Below are 17,872 nucleotides of genomic sequence, written 5' to 3'. Positions count from 1 at the left end.
CAAGTTTTGCTCATATTGGCCATGCGGGCGTCGCGGGGTCGCGTCGTGGTCGCTCTCAGTGACGACTCAAACGACTTCTGCCATTGCAATTGTAACACCTAGTGTTCGGATGACATTAATGCACGTCTCTAGACTTTTGAGATTTTCCTCTCTTCTTTTATTAACCTTTGTTGTAGGTTTGCAAGACTTTGTCTTGAGGGATCCGTGTTATCCGAAGCGGTAGAAAAATTCGATGACAGAGATGGAAACCCACTCATTGTCAGTATTTTTGAGTTTAATGTTCGTGGCCGTGTTGATATTATATAAATTCAATATCGTTGGGTGACGGCCAAGGATGAAAAGATGAACTATTTGTTAAATTTGCTCAGTTCTGTAGGAGGATTGAATATTCGGGAGCAATAGAAATGCACACGTATTTATCAGTGGAAAATATAATAATGAAATATTCGTTTATTCTTTGACTGCTCTGAATAACGTTCTTCTTAAGACTAACGAGTAGATGGGAGATCACAAATCTCGCGGCTACTCTCACGCTTCTATCCGTGACATTAGTTCGCACATATGTGCCCAATCATGTGTGCGCTGGCGTAAGAGCGCACTTTTTTAAAAAAAGTTTGACAACCTTTATTCAACACTTTCCCGGTTAGAAAACTCTTTTAATGATTTTAATCCTAAAGTATCACACAAATTCTTGAACTGTTGTCGCGGCAGTGCTTTGGTAAGTATATCACTTTTTTGTCGATTGGTAGGCACGTACTCAACAACAATTTCGCGACTCGCATCTTTTTCGCACAAGAAGTGATAGCGTATCTCAATAGCCTTCGTCCTCTTATGGAACTCCGGATTTTTTGCCAATTTTAACGCGCTTTGATTATCTGTAAATAGCAATATCGTTTCGCTCTGCCGACATCCGATTTCCTCCAAGCGTTTACGAAGCCATATTGATTCTCTTGCTGCCGCTGTTGCCGCCACATATCCTATCTTTTGCCGTTGACTCGACCAGGTTATTAACCCTCCCGCTTGGCTAAATACGAAACCGCTCGTTGAACGACGAGTTACTACATCGCCCGCATAATCAGTGTCACAATACCCGACTAGTTTTTCGTTTTTGCCGTGTTTAAAGAGGATTCCTAAATCCTTCGTTCCGACCAAGTACGCGAATATACGCTTAACTGCCCTCCAATGCGCATTACCGTGTTTACTTAAAAATTTTGACACTGAGTTTATTGCGAAAGCGATGTCAGGTCGTGATACTACACAAAGAAACATCAATGAACCGACCGCTTCTCGAAACGGTACATTTTCGATTTCTTCTCCGTCTTCAACACCGCCCAACACCACATTCGGATCAGCTGGTAAACACACCGGCTTCGCATTGGTCATACCAAATCTTTGAGTATTTTCTCAATGTACTCGCTTTTGTGTATGAATACGGTTACCGTTTGTTTGTTTTTCTCGATCTGTAACCCCACGAATTTTTCCGCGGTTCCGAGCGTGATTCTAAACCCCCTTTCTAAGGACGCTATCACTGACTCTAATACTTTTATCGAGCTCGACGCTATAGCCCATTATCTACAAATAACGCTAATATCACATCAGCGCCACTTATGCGCCCCTTATAAATACACGGATCCGAATCACACTTATTAAGCTTAAAGTCTCTTGAAAACGCACTGAATTTCTCGTTCCAGCACCTTGGTGCCTGTTTCAGTCCGTACAGTGACTTACAAGGAAAGTCTTTCCGCTGACATCCTTCGATTTTGATGAAATTTATATATGTTATTCTACATCAAAATCTAAGAGACATGTTTTTTTTTTTCATCGGCGGAAAAACGTTTCTAGGGGGTGAAATTATCCTTTGAAGTTAAGTCCTTCGAGGGATACTTTTCAGGTTTCACCTATTTTCACTTGAGATAATCGAATGCACCCAAATGGATAATTACCTTAATGATGAACGATGAAAAATGCAACTGGTTTCATATCGGGGGGTTTCATAGGAAGAAAGTTATAGGGGTTGAAATTCATAAAATCGTTATAACAAAAAAACTATTGCACCTATCTCGATGGATTCAATTGCACTTGAAAGAGCGAAAAAAAATAATACATAAGGGTTTTAATAATACATATTCGTGCTTCCATATCCTTGTTTTGGTGATCAATCAAAAGTCCCAATCGTTCACGGAGACCTTTTTGGATGGTCTTTTTACGATTTTCGATGCTTTTCTTATCGGCCTGCCATTTTTTAATTTCTAATCTGTATGAAATATGTATAAGGCACTCGAAAAAACGAATCCATGCGTGCGGTGATAATATGACATATTGTAAATGATTTTCATTTATTTTCCTCTTCCAAATGTTGTCGATGTCGTTGAATTCTTTGGATGTAGCACCGCAAAGATAACATCGTTGAGTGGATGCAGTAGATGTTAGTGAATTGCAGAAAAAAAAAAACGAAAATCCGGCCAATAGGAGCCGAGATATCGAGGATTACCTGTTTTTCATGTTTTTCAACATGGCGGACCCAACACAAGAAAATTTTGTTGGATTTTGGTGGTTTCAGGCTTCTCTAATGACCCTCTAGTTGTCCTAAAAAAATTAAGAATGAAGTCCTTTTTGCCATTTTCAAACGTAATTATCTTGTATTATTAGACAACAATAGAAAATTTTTAAGAATCAGTAATGATTTGTGAATGAAAATGATAGTCGAATCCGCTACAATAATAATTATATTTATGAGAAACAAATCACTCAAATTCGCACCCTACTGTGGTGCACTTCGCACAGTATAGTATACATGCCGCGCCAGCACGCGCCGTGCCTGAATTCCCGTGTTCATTTATTAAAAAATTCACCATAACCAGAAGGGAAACTCGGTGCACCTAATTTTTTGGTGAGGTATTACTCAGGAGTGTATACAATAACATGGCACTTAACCAGTATTACAGTTATTTAGAATTAACTTTTACTCAATGTGAACATAACTTTTTTCCGCAGCGAGCACGAAAATTTACGGTAGATGTTCACAATTTTTGTAGCTCGGTGTATGATTAATATAAGAAATCGCAATGATATAATAAGTGTACTTACATCCAGGAAGAGACTCCATTTTGCAGAATTAAAATAACTCAATTCCACTTGAAGATATATCACTTTGAACACAACGATATTTTTCTAGCGTAGCGCACGACCGACCATACCAGCTCGAGCGCTGTATTACGAATAAGATCCCAACGGCTAAATTCAACACCTGCAACCTACCGACCCTTGAAAGGGTTCCCCGAAATACCCCTCTACCTGACCCCACAGGTAAAATTCCTTGAATATAAACTTCACTTTTCGGTTTTTGGCCAGCGATTCGGGATTTGGAACCACTGTGGACCGGTGGGAAGGTTTCGTTGTAATCTATTCCTTGCTCCTGCAGGAAACCTCGGGCACACAGCCTTGCTTTAAATTTTGACTGTGTTTTTTGATTTTCAACGATCTTGAACAGCCACTTATAATCTATTAGATTCATTGCCTTTGTTCTTTTCACTAATGTCCAGGTGTTATTTTCCTCATGCGTTTGGAGCTCGCGCGCGATAGCTTTAGCCCACTTTGAACCGTCGGAGCCGTTCATTGCTTTCTTCAAACTTTGCGGCACCCGATAATCCACAAAATCTATCTCGTATCGTTTAGGAAGTTTTATACTTTCCCGATTCCGAAGTCCATATAATTTTTCCGGTTAAACACTTACGCGTGTCGTCTTCTTCTGCGACGACGAATTCTTCTTTCTCCTCCTCGCTCCGACATAACTTTATTTCCAATTGAGTCACTCCTTGGTCATTTGCGTCGTTTACACCCAAAGTCTCGTAAAATACGAAATCTCTGGACACTGAGACAGTTTTCGTTTTGGGATCATACAGACGATAATTTGTTGAATCAGCTTGATACCCTACAAGTATCATTTTGACGGTTTTGTCGTCAAGTTTTCTTCGCAGCTGATTGGATACATGTTTGTATGCAACTGACCCAAATATTTGAACGTGTTCGAAATTGGGTTTTCTCCCTGTCCATAGCTCGAAAGGAGTTTTTATATTTTTCGTCGATGAATGCGTCGTTCGATTGATTATATAGACAGTATTACTTACAGCTTCGGCCCATAAGTGCTTCGGTAGATCCTGGGCCTTCAACATCGTCCTTGCACTCTCTGCAATGGTACGATTTGCCCTCTCGGCTTTGCCGTATTGTTGCTGTGAAGTAAATACTGCTTTTCAAATGTCGCGGTTGGGTCGACATGGGCTCTAAACATATCACGTAGTCCGTGACGCCTTTTTTCGTGATGAAAGTCTTGAGGCGTTTTTTTGAGGTTAGCCGGCCACGTGCAGAAGTGCAAGGTACCAAAATGGATAGCGAACTCTCGAGAATCACAAAGTTGAAGGGACTGGAGGATTGGGGAACACGGAAGTTTAAGGTACGAACATTAATTCTCGCTAGTGAAGCGCTCGAGGTCACGACAGGAGAAAGCGTAAAGCCCGAGTTGGAGGCAAATGCGAACGCAGGCGTGATCGCCGAGCACAGCAGAATACTTCGAGCGTGGAATAAGCTGGATGCAATAGCTCAGAAAATCATTGTGACGACGGTAAGTGACCAGCCACTCCTTCACATTATTAACGGTGAACCAGCCAGAAAAATGTGGCAGAAGTTGCACGATATCTTTGAGAATAAAAGTGAGACGGCGGAACATATCCTCCAGCAACAGTGGTATACCATCGGCAAGGATCAGGGAAACGATATTCCTACACACATAGCGAAGGTCAAAGATCTCGCCCAGCGTCTCAGCGTACTTGGAGAACCTTCCTCCGATAGCATGGTCATGACAAAAGTTCTCATGACGTTGCCTCTGGCGTACTCTCATTTCACCACGGCTTGGGAGTCTACAAGTGTGGATCAACGCACCTTGTCAAATTTGATAGCTCGAAGAAATACGAATCGGGGCCAGTGATACGTAAGGAAACAGCGCTTTCTCAACAAGAACTATGTATAATAAAGGAAAAAACTCGAGTAAGAGTAATTCAAAGAGTCCAGGCAAATGTTTCAAATGTGGTGAAATGGGACACTGGAAACGAGACTGTGATAAAGCAACGGAGAAGTACCCAAGCAACGACAAGAACAATTCTCAGCGAGGCGCAGCCTTCGTGGGAGAAATTATTGCAGCGACAGCGGTATCCACGCCAAAGTGTTCGACGGAGTGGTATCTCGACTCAGGCGCAAGCCAGCACATGTCGCCCAAGAAAGGAATGGTTTGACAAGTACGAGGAGTTTTCAAAACCACTTCCGGTGAGAGTTGGTAATGGGGACATAATTCCTGCGACAGATAAAGGAGAAATCGATTTTTTGGCTTACGACGGAGCAAAATGGGTGAGAAACTACCTCTCGGGGGTGCTATTTGTACCAAAGTTACAATATAATTTGTTTACACTTTCTTCAGCACTAGATGAAGGACTAATTATGATATCTGACGATCACACTTGTCAACTACAAAAAAAAAAGACAGTGTGGTTGCAGTGGGAGACAGAAAAGGGAACCTGTATAAAATGAGGTTTAAAGTTTGTACTCCAGAGCTTGAGAAAGAAAAATTCGAGGAAGCAAATATTCACATCGGAGAGGGTGAGATTTTGAAGTTATGACACGAGAGACTAGCGCACCAAAACGTAGCATACGTCACCAAAATATTAAGGAGTTGGGGAATCTCAGTCAAGGCGGAAAAAGATTGGTTTTGTGAGGCATGTATGCTCGGAAAAATGTGTCGCAAACCATTCCCAAGAAGCCAAACTCAGTCAACGTCACTGGGAAAACTAATTCATGCGGATTTGTGCGGGCCCATGGAACATCCCTCGATTGACAAGTCAAGGTATTTTTTGTCAATTAAAGACGATTACTCGCACTATCGAAGTATCTACTTCCTAAATTCTAAGTCAGAAGTCACGGAGTGCTTTAAAGATTTCTTACGGAAAACCGAAAACGAAGTCGGCGTCAATGTCAAAACATTGAGAACTGACAACGGTCTCGAGTTCGTTAACAGAGAAATGGAAGAGATTACAAGACTGAAGGGAATTAAATACAAGAAATCAGTTCCATATAGTCCCGAACAAAATGGCTCTATCGAAGGAGATAACAGGACGGTGGTTGACGCTGCGAGGACCATGCTGCATGCCGAGGATCTCAGCCTCAATTTGTGGGCGGAGACAACTGCCACAGCAGTCTATGTACTTAACCGCACTGGTACAAGCAGTGTAGCCAGGAAGACACCATACGAGTTGTGGTTTGGTAAACAACCAAACTGTGGGAACTTTAAGATTTTTGGAACGAAGATTTTCACCCGTATTCCAAAACAAAAACGAAAAAAATGGAGCGTGAAAGCGAGAGAAGGGGTATTTGTCGGCTATGACGATCTTACAAAGGAATACCAAGTGTGGTATCAGTCGGAAAACAAAGTTCAGATACACCGAGACGTGTCTTTTCTGCCCGAGAATTTCCAAAGATCATCATTAAAGGAAGAAGAGGAAGCCGAAGTCAACATCCGTCCAGAGAAACACCGGAAAGACGAAGAGAACAATCTCGAGGATAATATCGAAAACGATCTCGAGAATAACATCAAAAACGATCCCGAGAATAATGTTGAGGACGATCTCGAGGAAGAGCGCCCACATGAGCCAACGCGCCAACTACGCAACCGAGAAAACCTACAGAGATCAGCAAGGTACAATCAATACATTGTAGATTTTGCTGAAATTTTTTCCACAGAAGGCCAGGGCCCGTTGACCTACGAGAAAGCTGTTGACTATAATGAAGCTGAGCTGTGGAAAGAAGCCATGTGGGACGAAATGAATTCTCTTGCCGGAAATAAGACATGGAAGCTGGTGAGACCGCCGGAGGATAGACCAATACTGCAAAACAGATAGGTTTTTCAGAAAAAACCGACGCTTGATGGTTCAGGTACAAGGTACAAAACGCGTCTGGTGGTTAAGGGTTTCAGTCAAAGGCCAGGCATTGATTTTGAGGAGACGTTTAGCCCTGTTGCAAAATATGCGTCCGTCAGAGCTGTTCTGTCGTTAGCTGCGGCATCAGGGATGTTTCTCGTCCAGTTCTACATAAAAACAGCTTTCCTCAATGGGAATCTTGACGAGGATATTTTCATGCACCAACCAAAAGGATTCTGTGATAGAACGGGACGAGTCTGTAAGCTCGAGAAAGCTCTATACGCTTAAGCAGTCCGCGATGTGCTGGACCAAAAAGTTTGCCCAGAGCTTGATGAGGATTAATCTAAAGCCTACTCAAGCCAATCCGTGTATCTTTACGGATGAGAAAAGCGACGAAAAATTCATGCTTGCTATCTATATCGACGATGGGTTAATAGCGACAACGCGCAAGAAAAAAGCGGAGAAACTGCTGAATCATCTCAAAAAGGAGCTGGAGATAAAGGTCACACCACTCAATTTGTAACTTGGGATAGAAATACAACGCATGCCAGATGGGTCTCTGTTCACTCACCAGAGCAAATATACTCGGAAGATATTGTAGCGCTTTCGAACTGAGGACGCACACGCCGTCGCCATTCTGGCTAACCAACATCAGGATCTTACAATTAGTCTGCAAAATGCCGACAGCGATGAGAAAGCGGTACAGGCACCGTACAGGAAGGCTGTCGGAAGTCTGTTGTACTTGGCAACAGTTACGAGGCCGGATATTGCATTCGCTGTACATGCTGTGAGCCAGTACTGTGAATCACCGAAGAAACTCCATTGGAATGCGGTCAAGCGTATCCTCAAATATTTAAAGGGGACGAGTGAACATGGAATTGTTTTTCCGAGGTGTCAAGAAAAAATGAGACTTTCAGCTTACAGCGACGCGGATTTTGCGGGGGATAAAGTCACAAGAAAATGGACGGGTGGTTTTCTTATTAAAATTGGTAGAGTCCTGGTAGTTTGGGGGTCGATTAAACAAGCATCGGTGTCGATCTCGACAACAGAGTCAGAATATATAGCCGAGAGTGAAACGGTCAGAGAGTTTATTTGGGCAAATAGACTGTTCAGCGGTCTACTCAAAGATGATGTATTAGAAAAACCGATCATGCTAATCGACAACCAAAGCGCAATAAAACTCGTCAAAAACCCGGAATTTCACCGCAAGACAAAGCATATTGAAGTGCGATACCATTTCATTAGAAACGCGTACGAAGAAAAGATCTTCGAATTAGATTATATAAATACAAACGATCAGGTCGCCGATAATTTTACAAAGCCTCTAAACAGAAACCGGTTCGAACACTTGCGTGCTCAGCTGGGGTAATTGCAAAAGAAGAAGCAATGTCAACCCAAAGTGAGAGTGTGAAGTAAATACTGCTTTTCAAATGTCGCGGTTGGGTCGACATGGGCTCTAAACATATCACGGAGTCCATGACGCCACATCCGCACGATATATTATATTTCTCTTGTTTTTTTTCTGCTTTGTGATATATTGTCACATGGCAGCCACGTTATTCTCTATATCAAAACACGTTTCTCTGAATCTGTATTCATCGTGCCTTTTGTAATGTTATACTAATAAAAATAACCAAATTTCAAAACAGTTGCGGCGTGTGAGGTGCCGACGTCTCGAGCACGATTCCTCGATCCGCCAGGTACTCACTCAGTCTTGCGTTTTTGTATTCCCCCTCATTGTCCGCATGCACTCTTTTTATACGACTGTTAAACTTGTTGTACACTAGTGCTACGTAATTTTTAAACTTCTCGAACACATCGCTTTTGTGTCGAATGAAATATACATGAAAATAGTTTGAGGCTACGTCTATGAAGGACACAAAGTAGTTCGCTTTTCCTAGTGATTCTACTTGAAAAGGAGCACACACATCTGTGTGCACAAATTCACCCGGTTTTACACTTTTTCTCCCGATTGTTTCTTTAAACAGAAGTCTACGCGATTTTCCAAATTGGCACGGCTCACAAAAAAAATTTTTTCTATTCGAAAATTTTACACCATGAACTAGACCACCCTTCACCATATCACACAGTGCTTGGCTTCCCATGTGTCCTAGACGTTCATGTCAAACTCGTAAATTCACCGTTGACACATTCACTTCATCTGTTATTTCACGTTTCCGGGATATTCGAAAAAACATACGGTATAGGTTGTTATTTTGTCATACACCTACCGCCATCAATTTTTCATCTTTATAGATCATAATACTGGAGTCCTTGAAAACTACCTCGTACCCCTCCCGTGTACACGTTCCCACCGAGAACAGATTCTTCCGAAGACTCGGCACAAAAAGTACGTTTTTGTTGACGTGAAACTTATAGGTCAAAAATAATTTATTTGACGACGATTTTTGTTCGTGCACGAGGCATAGCGCATCCCACCTTTGTTTTGCCGTATCACACGTCAAAAGCGATTTAAGTTACGATGTCTCGATCGTGGTTGAGATTAACACCATTGCCTTCGCGTTGTCTTTGTGCCACGCGGCAATCACTGCCGGCTCAGCTACTACCGGTAGCCTTCTCGTGCCATTTACCACTGCACTCACACCCGACGCGACAAAAAGCGCTTTTAACTGGAATTTCCAACTTCGAAAATTAGTTCCATCGAATTTTGGAATGTCTCTCATATTTATTTCGTCCAACATTGTCTCTCAATACACACGAACCGTTTCACTTCCAGCAAGACACGTGCTTGCTATAGACGAAAAGCCGCCACGCGGTCTACCGTATCTCACGGAGAGAGAACGCGTTTTTTTTTCTTAATCCCTTATATTCAGTACTTCTATGTTATGCATCTGGGCCCATAACTTGTTAAATTTGCTCAGTGCTGTAGGAGGATTCAATATTCAGGAATAATAGAGATGCACACGTATTTATCAGTGGAAAATACAGTAATGTAATATTCGTTTATTCTTTGACTGCTCTGAACAACGTTCTTCTTGAGACTAACGAGTAGACGGGAGATCACACATCTCTCGGCTACTCTCACGCTTCTATCATGACATTAGTTCGCACATATGTCGCCCAATCATGAGTGCGCTCGCGTAAAGGCGCACTTCTTTAAATAAGTTTGATAACCTTTATTCAACACTATTCGCACTCGTTTATGCTTTCATTCGACGTTTCGGCAGGACCCCGCCTACCATCATCAGGTTTCTTTAACGTAAAATGAATTCACACGATTTTACATGAGAACTATATGGTGTTTACCTTTTAACTAATGTACAAGAATGCCAATATTTAATCTTATTATTGAACTACTGTGTGAAATTAAAATATTCCAAACTTACATATATCGACATTCCTTAGCACTTATGATGTTTGTCACTTTATTTTTTGAAATAATTATTATAAAATGACTCAATATCAATCGAGTAAAACCCGAAAACTAATTGATGTAAATGTCCAAATAAAAATTGAGCATCCGTCAGTAGTTTTTGTTTATGTTGTTAATATCAATTTTGATGTTTCACAATTGGGTATCATGCTTTGTTCAGTTGTATATGTACAACAAACAATAGGTTTGATGACTTTATCTTACATTATCCGTATCCGGCTTCCTTCAAGTTCAAAAAGTTTTTTTTTACTTTTTTAATTTTGTTGTTGTACAACGGGTTGTACATAACTTAGATACCTGCCGTTTGGGCTTGACTCAAATTCAGTATGTGCAGCGATATTTGTTAATACAGTATTGTTTGTATTGCTATATATGCTAGTATAATATTGCATACAATCATTTTAGGAAAAAATATTTTAACAACAACCCAAGTATGTTTATAATATGTCTTAAAACTACTTATGTAATGTAATGTAATGTAACATTTATTTATTGGCCGTAGAACAAAGTCCTCTAACGGCCATACGGCATACAATTATGTAATTATTATTATTTATACAGAGTGGGTACACAATTTTTGTTAATTATATCAATAATATACAGATATTCATGTATACCGATATAAAAATAGAAGAAAAAAGAGAAGAAAAAAAATTTTTTAAATTAAAAAAAAATGAAATGAAATGAAATAATAATAAACAAGGAATCGTATAAGATTTTAGGTAATATTAATTGTATGGTCTCTGAGTATCAGATTGCTTAACACAGCAAAATAAAAAATAAGAATTTAATTATGAATATGGAAACAATTATAATATCGATCACTAGGATTGAATAGGTTTATCTCACAGCACTGTATTTCGTCAAGGCACTGCTAATCGTAGTTTATTTGCTCCATCGCATGAATGTAACGGAAACATCGCGTCCTAAATTCCTCCAGTGTTGTTGCTGTTGTAATGTCCGGCGGTAACGAATTCCAGAGATCAGTGCCAGTAATTATGAATGAGTTGTTGAACATAGTTGTCCTTGGAATTGGCGCAATTAGCGTATCGGTTCTGTTATTATCTCTGTGCCTGGCTACATTATGATTAAGTCTGATGTGCTTTCCTAGCAGGGCATTTTTGTTGAGTACAAGGATGCCGTAGAAGAGACAGCCTATTAAATATAGGCGACGATTTTCCGGTGAGAGCCATCCGAGATTAACGCGGGCCATTGATGTGCTCGCCAAGTCGTTTTCGCAGTACGAATCTGGCACGGTTGTTCAGCGCAACACATAACTTCTTCTCCAGGTTAAGGTTTAGATTTGTAAGAGCTGTTGCACAGTAGTCAAATATTGGGAGTACCAAACTGACGACCAGCTGTCGCTTCAATGACACCCCGACCTCATTTACGGATTGGCGAAGACGGTATAGTGTTCTTGACGCTGAGTTGCATACTCTTGTGACCTGATAAGTCCATGAGAGCCTCGGGTCGAGCATGACTCCTAGATACTTGAAGTTGTCAACGTATTCTATATCTTCCTCGCCCAGTATAAGTTTTGGTAGCTAATCGACATTTATGGAATTAATGTTAAAGGCGCTGCCGAAGATAATCGCTTTTGTCTTGATGGCATTCATTTTGAGTCTATTTTCCTTGCACCACTCGATAATTGCCGCAAGGTCTTTGTTAATCTTGGTTACACTTTCTTCCAGTTCGCTTAATTTACAGGTGAGATAAATAACACTATCATTAGCGTAGAAAAGATGATTGCAGTAGCGCAGACACGTGGGAAGGTCGTTGATGAAGAGTGAGAATAGCAGTGGTGCTAATACGCTGCCTTGTGGGACTTCCATCCAGCACTCTTGCCACGAAGATATATTTTGTCCATTTCTCACCGCGTGTTTTCGTTCTGCGAGGGAAGAATATAGCCATCGAATAACCTCCGTTGAGAAGCCTAGTCTGCGCAGCTTGGTCAACAGCAGTTTGTGATCTACCGTGTCGAATGCTTTTGCAAAATCCAGGAACACAGCTATGGTCATCATCTGTTCGTCTATTGCAGCACGTACGTCATCTGAAAATCTTAGGACAGCTGTCTGTGTGCCCATACCGGGCCTGAAGCCAGTTTGATAAGGATCAAGAATATCATGGTCATCAACATATTTGAGCATTTGATCAAAGACAATTCGTTCACAGATTTTCGACATGCCGCATAGGATAGATATTGGCCGCAGGTCCGACAGCGACTCTGGGCTTCGGATTTTCGGTATTAGCGTGATTAGAGACGATCGCCATTGAGTCGTGTAGCAGCAAGTATCCAGGGAGTTATTTATTAGCTCTGTAATAAGCGGGGCAATCAGATTCTTCAGCATTTTCAGTGCTTGCGCAGATAGTCCATCAATCCTAGTCGCTCTGGAGGTGCCGCCTGCAAGATGTTTCATGACGTCATCGATATTGGCATGGGTAAAATGAAAATTTTCGTTGGCCTGCACTCGGCTCAAACTAGTCAATAGGCCGTCGAGCGGTGGAAGCTTCCTGCCTACAATTATTGTTGCATAGTAATTGTTTAATGCCTCGATATTAAAGTTCAGCGCCCCTCGCGACTTTGTTGAAGCCACCGTGAGACCAAGTCTGTCCATTTCATCCCAAAACTGCCTTGTGTGACCTGAGTGATTGAAAACTGATTGTAGATAGTTTGCCTGCTCTTTTTTCCATAAAGACTGTGCTTGTCTGCGTATTTGAATGTAAGACTCCCATGCTTCACAGCGGCCATTTCTTTTGAATCGTCTGTAACATTTGTCTCTCTCTTTACGTTTCTCACTCAATTCCTGTGTTAACCAAGGGGTTGGGCAATGCTTTGCTACAAAGTCTTGAACTGGAACACATTGGTTGATGATTTCCTGAACCAGGCAATTCAGCTTGTCTAGTTGCTGGTCTAGTGATTGCTGAGTACCGTTAGTGCCATCCAGCTCATGTTTTCTTCTATTGATCAGTTCTGTGGCTGCATCAGAGTCAATCTCTTTCCATGATAGGCATTTAATGATCCGTCTTGGCGGTTTTGGGTGTTCGTATCTGAGGCAGATGTAGATAAGGTCGTAAGATGATAGGAAAGGTTGACCTGATTGACCCTAGGCGTAAAGTTTAGCTAGGTGACTGACTGCGCATACATCAATCCAAGTGCTCGCTTGTGCTGAATGATTGGTTAGCTGTAATGGTACAATACTCAGTCCGGACTTATCAAAGAGGTCTCTCAGTCTTACTGCTTTATCATTTGTTGTTTGAAAATCTGCATTAAAGTCCCCTAAAACACATTAAATTTGTAGTTAACTTCTTCAAAAGCCAAAAGCCTGAAAAATTAGAACTGCATCATGTCTAAAGAACGACAGATGCAGTCGGTATAAGGAGGCCAGATCGGGGAAGCATCCATAAAAACAGGGCTCACCAGGCCATTGTACAAGTTCAGCGCAGTTTGCAGTGAGTTTAAGTCCTTACAAGATCGCATTACAAATCCGAGTGACTTCATGGCTTTATGAATAGTCTCAGCAACATGAGAGGTCAAAGGAAGCTTAGAGTCTAAGATCACTCCCAAATCTTTAATCATTTCCACTTGACTAAGCATATGGTGGTTAATCGAATAATTAGAAGAGACCAGACTTCGGGATCTTCAGAAGGAGATATATTGACACTTGTTATAGTTTAAGGTAGTAGCCCGGTGTGGCGACCGAAATTTAGACGTTTTTTCATGATTTTTTTTTACAAAGTAAATAAAATGCTATCGTTTTAAAATTTTTACATGTTTTTATTGGTGTTTTGAAGTATATAAAAAAATTTTTTTAAAGTTAATTTTACATCAATTTGTTTAAAATTTTTGACGTCAATATGGAGTCCTCAAAGAAAAGATGAGTTGGTTCGGGGAAACACACAGCCTTCCAAAGTCATCTGAAATAAAAAATTCAAAGAGATTATTATTCTGTAGACTTCATTCTAGGTCCCGAACCTAAAATATACATAAAAATAAAAAAACAGAAACAAAATGGCGGACTTGTGAAAAAAGTTCTCAAAATCTAATTTTTTTTCTTCATAAATTGTTTAAATAAAATAGTTTATAATTAAAAAATTAAATGTCTTAAAGGTTCGGCATCTAGATATGTGTGTCTAGAATAACGGGTTAAATTTTTAGCTAAATCGGTTGAATAGTTTTGAGTCAGTGATTCCCCGAAGTTTCGAAAACATAGTTTTGAGAAAAACGCTTTTAAAGTTTTGACAACAGATTTTTTTCAATAAAATTATACTTACATTAATCAGCTATGCCTGGTGCATAGAGCAGTCCTTCCGTTTCCTCAAAATTGTCATTTTCAGCATCTTTTAGAGCTCTACGTAAAGTTCTGGCTTCTTTGGAGTTGGCTTCTGCAGTTTTCTCTGCCCTCAAAATCCGTGCATTGTCAAGATCGTCAGCGTAGTCTCTGGCTGTTTGTCCTAATGTAACGCCCATTGTCTCCATAATTTTGAGTACAGGTAGAAAACCCTCATTAAAGATGCAAGCGGCGGTATAGGTAGCAATTTCCAGAACGTTTTTCCCAGTAAAAGTATGCTTCGGAGCAAAATTCCATACACAGTGATTAAAACTTTCGTTGTTATTTTGCGTGTTCCCGCCCAAGCATCTTTTCAATAAATCGTCGGACGCCAAAGTCTCGTACACAGGTTTTATGAGATTTGTAACTTGTTCGTCAAACGTTACTGGGTGTTCATAAGTGCTCTCTTGATTTTCCGCTTTGAGCTGTTGATACTTGCACCAAGAATCTGAGCAGTAAGAGTGCTGAGGGTTTTCGTCTGTTGATGTCATGTGGTAGAATGTAGCCCACACGGCTTTCTTCATTTCTTCGAGAGAATGACAGTTTCTGGTGATTGCCAAACCGTAGTACATAGACATTTTTAACAAAATCTTGTTAGTTAATTGCAACGGTTTAGGTTTTGGTGGCTCAGCGCTGGTCGACGAGTCTCTCTTTATCCTACGCTTTTTCGGAGCACTTTCCTCGGTACTCTTCACTTTTACGGCCATCTTCGTGTTCTTAGCTGCATCCAATTGTTTTTTCACTTTTGCGTACTCGGTAAGAGTTTTTTTTACACCTTGAAGTGCTCGGTACATTCTTTTCTTCACATGCAATACGCATTCTAGCTTCTGGCGTGTCACACGCTTTCATACACACTACGGCGCGCTCTCTTATTTTAGCTATAACTTTAAGAATAATTGAAATTTATGTCTGAAATTTTTACAGCATATTTTTAAGATGTTTTTCTTCCGAAAAATGTAAAAAAAAAAAATCGATTTTTTGAACCCGTCACACCGGGCTACTACCTTAACTTAAAGGGAGAGGTCCAGTTAGAATTTTGAAAAAATCGATTTTTTCCCATTTTCTAAAAGTACAATATTTCAAGAGTATTTTCCGACAAATTACAAGCAAATCGGATCGTTATTCGCCGAGATATATAACTTTGAAGGGCACCGTGTCTGACAAAGCTAACCGGCGCTCCCTCGAAAATACTCGAGAGGCAAAGGGAGCTCTCGTCGTCAAGAAAAAATTGCTGCAGGTGCAGCTAACAAGGCGGAGGAAGGCGCAGTATATGCCAGGAATAGACGATTCAATGTAAGTTACAAAATAATTTTATATATTATAATACTTTTTCATCTGCATGCAAATCGTACTCAAAACTTCAAACGCGTTTTTCTCGAAACCATGTTTTCGAAGTCGGTGATCACTGTAACTCGAGAACGGCTTTACCGATCGGTTTGAAATTTGTCTTACTTATTATTGAGTTTAGTTTTGCGCGTGCGTAGAATAAATGAGAGAGAGGGAGAGAAAGGTGAACGGTTACCACAGGTGTGAAGCATGCGTCTCGTCAGATTGTTGAACAGAGCGCAGTAGAGCGAAGCTCAAGAGACATTTTTGTAGGAGTAAAGAATACTCTCTATGTTAAGTTTATATTTTAAAGTAAAGATAAGATTGTGTGTGTTTTTAAGTGTCGTAAATTTAAGGATTGTGTTGTGACAAAGGCTATCCAACATGCTGTTGCCAGATGAGGAAACGTGGCTAGTTGGTGAGTCTCGGTCACTAAAGTATAAGTAAGGGTATGAGGGTGGGGATGAGAAAAGGCCAAGAGGCCCTGCATATACCTAATAGCTAAGAAAAGTCAGTCTAAGACCATCGGGACTGCTGGAAAGATGTACTCGTCACTTTGCCATAATAAAGAAATACTTCTGTAAAATTCAAACCTGCCGTCACACTGCAAATCTTTCTTTAGTGAAATTAATAGCATCAAACCTATTATTATAATTATACTACATTTTCTATTCTATATATATATATATATGTAAGCCAATAATTATATTGTTAGGTAGGAATGAAGATTAGGGTGATAATCCACACATGTAAGATGCAGTTAACAACTGTAATATTAAAAATATGTACAAATTAGTGAAATACAGAGATATTACCATTTACTAATAATCTTATAGCTAACCTGAATCTATACAATTGCCGATAGCAAACCCTTGTATACATCAATATAATAACATTGATGCTAACAGCTCGGAGTCTTGTTACATACTGACTCTCACACGCGTGTCAATAAGCGACGCAGCCAAGCTTGATTACGCACAAGCTTACATATATATATATATATATATATATATATATATATATATATATATATATATATATATATATATATATATATATATATTCGTTAATACGTTTTTATATAGTAAAAATATATTACGCGGTGTCAAGTTATTCTACTGTTCCTTCACTCCTATTCTTATTTTTCCGAGATCTGCTCCAACAGGTTATGGACCCAGTACCCTAACTGAGTAATCTGAAAATAATTGGAGAAGTCTTTGGTACGAAGGCTAGAGAGAACAGGAGGTGAGTCGGAGCGTCCATATTGGCAAGCACGTTTTGTCGAAGCAAGAAGTTGCGACCACGAGGTCTATTGAGAATCCGAAATGTCTGAAGTCACCTCGACACGTAATATAGTAAAATTCAACGGCGAGAATTTCCAAACATGGAAATTTCAGGTGAGAACATTATTAAATGCGTACGTCATACTAGAAATCGTAACAAGCGAAAATGAGATGCCGATCGGTGTCGATGAAGAAGATCTTATAAGAGAATGGAAAAAGGAAAATTCGCGCGCAATGATAGTAATCTCTACGTCGTTGGAAGAAGATGACATGCAACCGTTATTAACATGTGAAACGGCTAAAGAGATGTGGGATATATTGCTAAGGATTCATGAGCAAAAGTCAGTACAAAATGTGCTGCTCTTGACGCAAAAATTCCACGAGTATAAAATGGCGCCCACTGATTCAGTCCTGCAACATATCGCACATGGCCGCGCAATTAGACAATATTGGTGAAAAAGTGTCGAAAGTTACTTTAATCACGAAAGTGCTCGCAAGTCTATCCCCGAAATACGCAACGTTTCTCACAGCGTGGGATAGTGCCGACCCCGAACGACAAACTTTGGAAAATTTGCAGGAACG

The 17,872-nt window shown here is 40.3% G+C and overlaps 3 protein-coding genes across 6 annotated transcripts in view; 1 reads left to right on the top strand and 2 right to left on the bottom strand.

Moving 5' to 3' along the window:
• LOC124179853 (sialin) overlaps nt 1-17,872 on the bottom strand; it is a 115,861-nt gene that overhangs the window by 43,762 nt on the left and 54,227 nt on the right. The window contains exon 1 of one of the 4 annotated variants that reach the window (XM_046564716.1): nt 8,668-8,685. The exons of the other annotated variants lie outside the window; for them this stretch is intronic. The gene's annotated coding sequence lies outside the window, so the exon portion shown is untranslated. Of the gene's footprint in view, nt 1-8,667; nt 8,686-17,872 lie in introns of those variants that run through there. 4 annotated transcript variants of the gene reach the window in all.
• LOC124187836 lies at nt 4,382-4,981 on the top strand. The gene has a single exon (XM_046580026.1). It carries the CDS (start codon nt 4,382-4,384, stop codon nt 4,979-4,981), a length of 600 nt encoding a protein of 199 aa, XP_046435982.1.
• Nucleotides 11,228-13,930, bottom strand: LOC124187835. The gene is made up of 5 exons (XM_046580025.1): nt 13,772-13,930; nt 13,590-13,630; nt 12,006-13,401; nt 11,609-11,897; nt 11,228-11,508 (listed from the first exon to the last, which is right to left on the bottom strand). Exons 1-5 carry the CDS (start codon nt 13,928-13,930, stop codon nt 11,228-11,230), a joined length of 2,166 nt encoding a protein of 721 aa, XP_046435981.1.

The sequence above is a fragment of the Neodiprion fabricii genome, chromosome 1 (genome assembly GCF_021155785.1).
Source record: "Neodiprion fabricii isolate iyNeoFabr1 chromosome 1, iyNeoFabr1.1, whole genome shotgun sequence".
In the NCBI taxonomy this organism is placed as follows: domain Eukaryota; kingdom Metazoa; phylum Arthropoda; class Insecta; order Hymenoptera; family Diprionidae; genus Neodiprion; species Neodiprion fabricii.
This window is presented reverse-complemented; position numbering and strand designations above follow the sequence as displayed.

Bases quoted from the DNA above. Each gene is read 5' to 3' on its own strand.
- LOC124187836 (XM_046580026.1), top strand. From the start codon at position 4,382: ATGGATAGCGAACTCTCGAGAATCACAAAGTTGAAGGGACTGGAGGAT.
- LOC124187835 (XM_046580025.1), bottom strand. From the start codon at position 13,930: ATGATTAAAGATTTGGGAGTGATCTTAGACTCTAAGCTTCCTTTGACC. The intron at 13,402-13,589 runs GTAAGACTGAGA...CATCTGCCTCAG, and splicing joins AAACAACAAATGATAAAGCA to ATACGAACACCCAAAACCGC. The intron at 11,898-12,005 runs GCAATTATCGAG...AATGTCGATTAG, and splicing joins AGATTAACAAAGACCTTGCG to CTACCAAAACTTATACTGGG.